At 43.1% G+C, this 9,603-nt stretch overlaps 1 protein-coding gene across 1 annotated transcript in view; it reads left to right on the forward strand.

Annotated features, from left to right (window-relative positions):
• The first annotated feature begins 6 nt into the window (after window positions 1–6).
• Window positions 7–9,603, forward strand: part of LOC102388050 — a 53,968-nt gene continuing 44,371 nt past the window's right edge. Inside the window, exons 1-3 of the mRNA XM_006035447.3 lie at window positions 7–45; window positions 1,932–1,985; window positions 5,177–5,346. Coding sequence (XP_006035509.1) covers window positions 1,976–1,985; window positions 5,177–5,346 — 180 coding nt within the window. The 5' untranslated portion in view covers window positions 7–45; window positions 1,932–1,975. The remainder of the gene's footprint in view (window positions 46–1,931; window positions 1,986–5,176; window positions 5,347–9,603) is intronic.

Genomic DNA, 9,603 nt, shown 5'->3' on the forward strand with positions numbered 1-9,603 from the left:
CTTTGAAGTACCTGCCACCACCTGGCAGAGGCTCCAGGACTGAAGGTAAGACCATAGTTATGAGAGCAGTTGCCCCTTTTAGACACTAGCTTTCAAACTATTTCAGTATATTTCTACAAGCTATTTTCAGACCATTTCATATTCTTAAAACAAGATTGAAACAGTTTCAAGGAAAGCTTATAAGAACCTTACCTTGTAAAGAAGGAAATCAGTCCTGAGGGGATGTACTCACTGAGAAGTGAGATGAGGGATTGAGAGTCAGACCTGCCCTATACTATCACCTCTTATTATTTCAGCAGAACAGAAAATAGAGACACAGAAAGAAACTTGATCTTATTAGAAGGAAAGGATCCAATGGATAAGCAGCTTCCTGATAAAGTGCTATGGGAAAGAGAGACAGTATTGACCTCAGACTGTAATAAATACAAAAGGATTGTAATGACTGGGTCTGCCTTTAACAAACAGGGCTTTGAGGGGGTTTTGGTGTTTTTTACTTTTTAGAATTAAATTTAGTGTTGTTTAAAGTTACCAGATTAAAAGTATCAGAAGCTTCTTTCTTTTAATAACTTACAAAAGAAACAGAAACAGCCCCAGCTTCCTCAGTGATGTTCCCCATTGCTGGCTATGAGGAGTGTTCTCTAGGGGTCTGCAGGGAGTTTATTTTTGACCTGTTCACTCCTTTTGCTTTTGCAATAAGAGTGCTGGTAAGAGGGACATTTAGTGGGGTTTGTAATCTTTGTGTTGTCACTGGACTGAAACCCACCAAATTATTTAATCAAAGAGCCTTCAAATGTCAATACTATTCTGCCCTCCCTCACCTAGGGTGGGGATTGGCTGGTACCCTAGAGGCATGAGGTTTCAAACTTTATTATAATCCCTTGAGTCAGCCAATCCCTACATTGCAAATGTTTTTATAAACATGAGCTTTAGCTGCCTAGACACTAGTTATTGCTCCTGTGTTGTGCCCATAGATATTCCCAAAGTAACAGCCTAGAGGGACATACATACTGCTAAACTGCTGTGACAGGCCTGCTGCTTTGCACACACTGGGTGCATCTACACATCACCATATGGTGACGTAGCAATGTGCTATGTTGCTGTACAGTAGGCTATGGTGATGTTGCAATCAAGTGTGTCTACATATGATCATCAGCTAGATTGCCTTAGCGGCACACTCCCTGGGAATAGCACGCCCCTATAGCGACATGGGAGTGAAATCTACCCACATGCACTGCACAGTAACCACCCATACTGCGCCATGCTTTAGTACTTCCAAAAGTGCTGTAGCAACAGTGCCATACCGCATGTAGATGCGCCCACTGCCTCCTGAACCAGTAGTGTGGCTGTGTTTGCATGGTGCTACACTCATGTTAATTAGCTCTGCTTCTTAGTTTTAGGAGGTAGATTAGGGGTGTGGCCAGAATGCATTTCACTACCTCTTCTCTATTTTTTAGAGCCCATAGAAGAGTCTGGGAAACAAGAGTGCAAGTTAGATCAATCTTGAGACTGCTCTGGCTTACCCAAATGATCAGGCAGACTCTTGTTTGGCCACAACATTGGGGATCACAAAGGTGGTTTAAACCACCTCTGTTCCTCCCAAGGCTAACTTCCTTTCCCCCGAACACAATAACAAGGTAAATGAGAATTAGATCTATGGGATTCAGCACTCGTGAAAATCAAACCAAGCAGTATATACCAGTTATACAAGTGAGCTCCTGCAGGACTGGGTTGAGATTTGTGGATGTTCCCACCATTTCTGAAATCCCAGAACTTCTAAAATAAGGCCATGTATGTCCAGACATGGGATTCTAAAAACAAATGAATCCTTAAGAACAACTGTGTAATAATCACATGCTACATTTACAACGGAGATGATTATTCCCCAAGCAATGCTACCTTCTATTAAAATCTATTCATCTCTTCTTCTTTAGGGGGAGAAACTCAAAGAAGCAGTGTAGAATCAGTGTTCACCTACATGCAAGCAGGTGAGAGAGGCAATATAGTAACTTTCTCTCTTCCCCCCTCTCCCCCTGCTTATTCAGCAAAGCTTACTACAGAAAAGTGTGGATTTATTTGACTTTGGTTTTATGGAGCAGTTAAAGATACCAACAAAAGGAAGGCAATTAGAATTGTATCAAACAGTTCCCTGGGTTTGAGCACTGACAGTGATATATACTCCCTTATCTAAACATCTCAGGAAGTCTGACATTTCCTTCTCTTGAAGGAGTATTCACTTTAAACCACACATCTAAATTAAAAAAAATGCATTGCAGCTTTATCAGTACACATGAAGCCACCATATCACTTCTTTGAAAGTAAAACCACTTAGAGGCATTTTGGTAAACGTGGACCAACAGAAAGGAAACTGAGGAAACCACAGAACATAAAAAAGCTACCAAGGCCAGAAAAGTTTTACCAAAACCTGGAAAATCCAGAAAGCAATCACAAGTGAATGGAGAATGTAGCCAGAAGTCTTGGAAAACATTAAAGAGGCCTGCATAATAAAGGCTATGGTAACACATGATCAATATGGGAAGTGATTATTGATATAAATGACAGTCCACTGTGTGGATCTAGTATAGTGATTCTCAACCTGGGATACCTTGAGATCTTTTCAGGGGTGCAACACAATGTTAGCACTATTACGTGTGCAGACATGATTCCCAAGAGATTTCACATAGGAATTCATAGTCTTAAAAACATTTTTACCTGGTGTGGGATTTCTGAGTTGTTTGCAACAGAAGAATTACTCTTTTATTTTCCTGTAGTAAACAAACCAAGTGAAAACTAAGAGCTAACATTTTCTAAGGGGTGCCTTGAGTTTAGATAGGAGTGCCTTGAGACTAAAAATGTTGAGAACCATGGATCTAGTAGAAAATGTAGCTCTTAGAAGGATCTGAAGATGTACGTTTTAAAGGCCATCCTGAAGATAACAGCATTTGTGCATCTTCAGGTCAGGATAATATGTCTACATTATGTGAATAAAGTATATGAATATGCAGGATGTGGTGATTCACATACCAGAAAGAATGGGAATGTTTGCCCAGAAATGTAGCAGATGGTGAGTAAAACATTTTGAGGACAATGAGTACTTATGTAACAGTATGTAATTTAAATTGCCATTCTATATACTAGTAGCTGAAGGGAACAGGGAGGCTTGCCTCTGCAGAGCAAGCTGTTGCTATGGAATTTACCTTTCTGCTCAAGGATGTTATAAAAAAAAACCCAGTAGATCCCACAGTGTAAGAACTCCCAATAGGAAATGGGTTAGGTTTTCCTATAGAATGAAGAACATGTTGTTACTTCTATATTTGGTCCCAACCCATTTTGTGCCATGAATCAATACCATGCCTCTTGCCATTTGAAAATGACTGCATATGCAGTCAAAATACATGTAGTATTGTTGATGCTTCATTGCACTGACAGCTGTATAATTAGTAATATGATGCATAAGAAACATAAAGTGACATTTTATATACACAAACAGATAATAATGGGAACAGCGCTAGCCATCTGCAATACTGGTTATCTCATCTTCTTGCTAACTGGTACTGTTTGCTGCCAGTAAATGACAGGCTTAGTTTACTGATTATAGTATTAGAGTTAGAAAACAAATATTCAAAAGGGCATCATTAGGGTAAGTGATGTAACTATATATCCAACATTATAGCATTTAAGGTTAACTTGACTGGTAGAACATTAGAATGAGGTCTCTTGGATGTTAACATTTATGCCATGTGTTTCCTTCTTATACCTTTCAACCAGTGAGGTCAGCAAAGCTAGTCTGGTCACATTCCATTTCTAGTCAGTTTCGTTTTCTGGCTCTCTCTGTTACATGGTGATCATGAATTTTTGGCTACCAGCCCTGAAGGGGTATGTTTCAGACACACTCCAAAGTTTTCCTTAAAGTTTCTGTTTTAATAAAGACAGTGCTATTCACAGGAAGTTAACAACTTAAGCTACTTGACAGTGGGCACACCTACACGTGCAGTTAGTGTGCCTGAACTTCCTGCGCAGAAAATTCAGACACATTAAATGGCACCCCCCCACGCATCTGAACATGAGCCTGTTGAGAGCAAATTTGCTCCTAACTGGAGCAGTTCAGTTTCAAGCCGCTCCTGCCTTGCTCTGCCCCCCGCAACAGCCAGGGGGAGATCCATGCTTCTCTGGGTGCCAACCAAAGTCGGCAGGGGGCATGGGAGCTAGTCCTGATTTCCATGAGGTAGGGGAGAGCTGTCCCAGCTTGCCAGGCAGTTGCCTCCCAACCACATGGAGATCAGGATCCATCCTGATCTCCACATGGTTGGGAGGCAGCTGCTCAGCAGCTGGGACAGCTCTCCCTACCAATGGAGATCAGGGCAGGTCCCTATCTCCACGTGGCTAGGAGGCAGTGTCCTACCAAGCCAGGACAGCTGTCCCTACCCACTGTGGCCTCCTGGTTCCTAGCTTGACTGGGAGCAATTTGCTCCTGGTCAGCATCTACAAGTGCACAAAATAAAACTGGATAGAAACTAGCTATGAAGTTACATATTTTCTAGCTCTAACATTATAGGTGGATGGACAGTTTAATGGCATGATAGTTTGCATGTGTAGCCAGTCTAAATGAATTGCACAATTAGCCACTTAATTGTGTAATACGTGTAACCTGTAGAGGGGGCCATCAAGAAACAAACATATGAGAGATAAATAATAAGTTGCCCTAAGAACTACACCATATACTTCATATGGTACCTTTGATTTAGTTCTCTTCTTGTATCACATGAAAAAAGGGAATAGTTTATCCTGTTCCAGGCATCCAAAAACAAGCCCCAAAGGTAAATTTTATACAGATTGATTCTAGGTCTACAAGCCTGTCATATAAGAGCTTTGGAACTGTAGGTAGAGCTCACCACTGATATTCAAATAGCTAACCATTTCAACCTGCTGCTTCTGGTTACTCTAGATACAATTTAAAACTAAAAAGTTAAACTATATCACCATTCTTATTCTGTACTGGTTTGGTTCAGTCAGTAGAGTTCCTGTGGACTGCATGCCAGCTATTAAATCTCGTCTTGGGTAACAAAAAAGTTTACATTTAAACTTGCATTTAAAACTAGTGAAAATTAATACAAGTGTTCTGTGCTTTACATCTATTTCTTATCAGCAGCTTTGCTTTCACAGTTGTCCTTTGTTTCAGGAGCCCAGCTTCTCTGCACAGTGTTGCTGATCAAACCTGGTGCCTGGACACGTAACCTTGCCAGAATCCTTCGAAAGCTAGATTTAGAAAAATTCAGCTTTGTTGGGATGAAGAATGTGACCCTGAAACCAGACATCATCGTAGGACTTCTCTCACCTGAAGCTAAGCAGGTTTGTTAAAAAAGAGGCAGATCTGTGACTTCATTTGTATTTAGGGCAGAGAGGCTGCAGGATGTACTGGCACAACCCATTCTTAAGGAGGCAATAGTTCTAGTCCAGGATTTTTCTGTGATTGTCACAGGTGGTCTGTAAAAAAGAATCTTATCCTCAGTGGCCTTAGACAGGCAGATAGCTACAAGGCCAACAGACTGTCTGTATCACATGGCACGGAGAAACAGAGCAAGTGTTTCCAAGAGAAAAGTTCTGAGTTATGAGCAGCATGTGCAACCTGTTTGAGAGCCTCTCAGGCTCTGAATAAATTAGTTGTTAGGCTTCCTGATTCACAGTGGGCGCATCCCGCATCTACACAAGACACTTTACTTGAGACTGGAGCTAATTACTGCACAGTAAGCATCACCATCTACACATGCAGATGCTTACTGTGCAGTAATTTGCTTTAATCACAAGTAAGTTTGTTACCTGTAAATACAAGTAGCGGATTTGCTCTCAGTTACTTGCTGCACAGTATGGCACGTGCAGATGCTTGACTAGGATTGTTCCCTGCCCCCAGGAACTGCCTGCTGCTGGGGCAGTTTCTGCCACTGGAGCTCAAGTGGGGACAATGTCCCCCTGCCGTGATAGCAGGGAGCTCCCAGCCCCCACCTCCTGATCCTGATCAAGGAGCAGGGGCTAAGAGATTCTTATCTCCAGGCCCTACAAGGACTGGGAGAATCTTATCTCTCAGTCCAGGCCTACAGTCGTGGAGCTCAGGCTGGGAGTTAAGAATCTCACAGCCCAGCCCTGTGGCCGCAGGGCTGGGGCTGAGAAATAAGAATCTCCTAGCCAGACCCACAACCATGGAGCTTGGACTGGGAGATAAAAATCTCCAATCCCCAGCCCTGCAATTGTAGAGCAGGCCTAGACACTCTCTGCTGTCAGGGCAGAGGGACATTTTCCCCACCCAGGCTCTGGTGGCAGAGCTCACCCTAGCGTCAGGCAGCTCCTGGGATCAGGGAACAACGGCAGTTTTCTCCTGGCCCCATGCTCCCTGCCAGCCCCTGGGCTAGCACCCAGGGGGAGCCTAGAGCTCCCCCTGGCCGCTGCAGGGGCCCAGTGCAGGGCCACAGGGAACAAGAGCAGACTGCTGCTACTCTAAAGTAAACTGATCCTACTTTATTTGCACGTGTAGTCGTGTCCGCTGAGCCTTAGCATATTTGCATTTGAACCTCTACTGTTGAGATATGTGTCCTGGGGTCTTCAACGCAATGTGCAAATAAAAACAACATTGGGCTGTGCCTTTCCTCCTGGGTAATAATGAGGGCCTGAAAGATGGTTTTTTCCCCCAGTTATAAAGGTATTTTATTTTCTGCTTTTTTTTTTTTTTTAACATTATGAATTCAAGTTCTTTGTATCCTGGAAGTCTTTGTGATGCCTGGAGAGCTAATGAAATGTTGGCATCACAAACCAAAAGAGTGAAAGTTGAGTGACTGAAACAGGGTGAATTTTGTGGTTTAAAACTCCCTGCTGATGGTTTTATTAATTTGTATTTAACATTTGGGTGCATTGAATTTGTTAGAGAAAGGAAGCCTTTATTAATGATCCATTATTCTTAGGCTTAGCAGGATTCGATTTTTATCAGTAAACGTTGATAAATGTCAATTTCACCTCGCACTTACAGACCAATGCAAAAATATTTCCATCATTAGTAATCAAAATGTATAAAATAGGAAATGTAAGAAAAATGATGGCTGATGGAGTATGTAACAAAAGGGGGAGCAGTCCTACAGAACCATGCTGACTGTGTGGACTGCACCTCCCAGAATCCCCAGGGGACTGGGAACAAAGGAAGAGGAAGTGACAAAGCAGATGAGGAAGCAATAGGAGAGTGGAGCTGGGACTGATGGCAGGTCCGCTGCTCAGCTGGCAGCCGTCCTAAAGTTATGCTTGTTGCAATAGGTGTTTAAAGTGCACTATAATAATAGTATACTGTCATTAATAAATTGCCTGCCCCCCACACTCCTAATTTTGCACAATCCTGGAAATTTAAATTAATAAAAATCTAAATAAATGCTTAAAAATAGGCATCAATATTATTATCAAGCCAATCAATATTACCAAAATTATTAAAAAATAAAAATCGATTTCTGCCAAGCCTAATTATTCTTGTCCCTATACTTAAGGTGACTATAAGGGCTTATGACAGCTGCCTTCGACACTCTCAAGGAAGGGTTAGAGTACAAAACAGGGATAGCCAATGTTGATATTCTAAAATAATAAGCAAGGAGGAAAATTCCCATCTATTTAAAAGGAATGGAATAAAAATTTCTGCCTCTATACATAATAATAAAGAGAAAAGGCAGGATAGAAATCCATAGCCCTATCTTCTTTCTGAGCCCTCATTGTCTCATTTGAGTACTTACTTTTGTCCCATTAAGGCAAACATGGTGATTATTTGGGTGGCTGGTAAGAGATTTACAATATTATTTTTATCATAACTTTAAAAAGAGATTTTTTTTTCATTGATTGTCAAAAACATGCAAGCATTTCAACAGCTATTAAAAAGCCCCTTTGTCTATCTAGAGGAGATGGTGGGGGTGGCAAGCTTTGGAGAGCTGTTGTTTCATCTGAACTTCTTGACTTGTTCTTGGATTTTTCCAGCATACCAGAGCAGCTGCTGAGCATTGATTTAGTTCCCTTAAAAGCTGATGACTAATGAGTTTAAAATTATGAACATTGTTTGTTTGCTCATAGAAAAAAAGCAGGTTGTATTATTTCAGAGCATGAGAGAAAGAGAGAGACTGTTTTTGACAGTGGGGAATAGACAAGCACAGGGTGTTTCACCTTCCAGGTAGCAGGGATTACAGTTTTTTCATCTCTGAGGACAAAGATCTCAGCACCCATTGTTGGGGTCTCCTTTTCATAAGCGCTCAGCTCTTGGGAACCCACTTAAGGAGGGTGGTTTTCAGAAAAAAGGACTCAGCACATTTTGGGTACAAAGCCTTTTGAAACTCTGTGCACAAACAGAAGACAATTTTTGCCCAATCTGGTGACAGAAAGTTTATAGCCATAACCAAACACAAGTGCATGGCTGCAGATAGCTTAAAAAATGGCCGATCTGATGAAAATCTGACTCCTCATTGCATACATCAGATGAAGATGTTTCAAAACAGCATCTTCTGCATGGGCAACTGGTGCCTTCTGGCTCTGGGGGTCCCCCAGCAGCCGATTGCCGACAGGGGGGGAAGGTCCCCCAGTGGCCAATCACTGTCCCTGGAAGCGCCGACAGCAAACCAGAAGTGCTACTGGCAAAATCAGAAGTGCCGCTAGCACTTCTCGGGGGGTGAGGAGGGGGTGGCACCGGCTGGCGCTCCCCACTCCCCAGCTGGTGAGGGCCAATTTCAGTCACCTATGATCTTCTGTAACGTCAGTTCTTCCTGCCAGCCCCAAGCGGTTTTCAGAATGGGAGGGGGAAAGGGAGTGAAGGGAGTTCAGTCTGGGGGGTTTTAAGCTCCCGCTGGAGGGTGGGATGGGTGAAGTGGAGCCCCTCATCTTGGAGCCCAATACACCCACCCTACCCTCCAGTGCTGGCTGGAGAATCCCTAGAACAAGCTCCTTCAGCTCCCTTTCCCCCCTCCCATTCTGAAAATTTTGCAGCCTAGCAGGGAGCAGGGGTGATTGCTAAAAGAAACCGGCTGAGGCTTGTAGACAGCAGCTAGATTCTAGGGGGGTGTGAAGCGGGCAGTATTTGATTCGGATTTGGTTTGACTTGGGGGACAGCGAGTCCTGCTAAAAGTAGGCCAGGGACAATCAGATTTCCTTCCCCCCCCCCAACGCTCCCATGGGATGCTCTATCCGCCCCACCATCTCAGCATTTGTGGTACCTTCAGGTACGCAGAAAAAACATATAAAGCTGTGTCTATGGCCAAATTGTTGAATCTCTCCAAATTGATTCAGAGGCTTCCAATTTGATTCGGAGAAATTAATGAGTCTTGTCACGGCGCGGTGTCCAGTAGGATGGCTGTGATCTCCCTAAAGCCCCTTTTACCATGCCAAGTTGACCCAATGGGCGCCCTCGACTCTCACCCGCCACGTCTTTGATGACAAAATATATTTGGGAGACTGCCTTTTACGCCCTCTTGGTCACGTCTTGCTGGACACTCGGACCCCTCGTGGGTTCCACTTATAGTTTCATAGTAACTAGGGTCAGGAGGGACCTGAACAGATCATCTAGCCTGACCCCCTGCCACAGGCAGGAATGAATGCTGGGGT

The sequence above is a fragment of the Alligator sinensis genome, unplaced genomic scaffold (genome assembly GCF_000455745.1).
Source record: "Alligator sinensis unplaced genomic scaffold, ASM45574v1 scaffold449_1, whole genome shotgun sequence".
Classification (NCBI taxonomy): domain Eukaryota; kingdom Metazoa; phylum Chordata; order Crocodylia; family Alligatoridae; genus Alligator; species Alligator sinensis.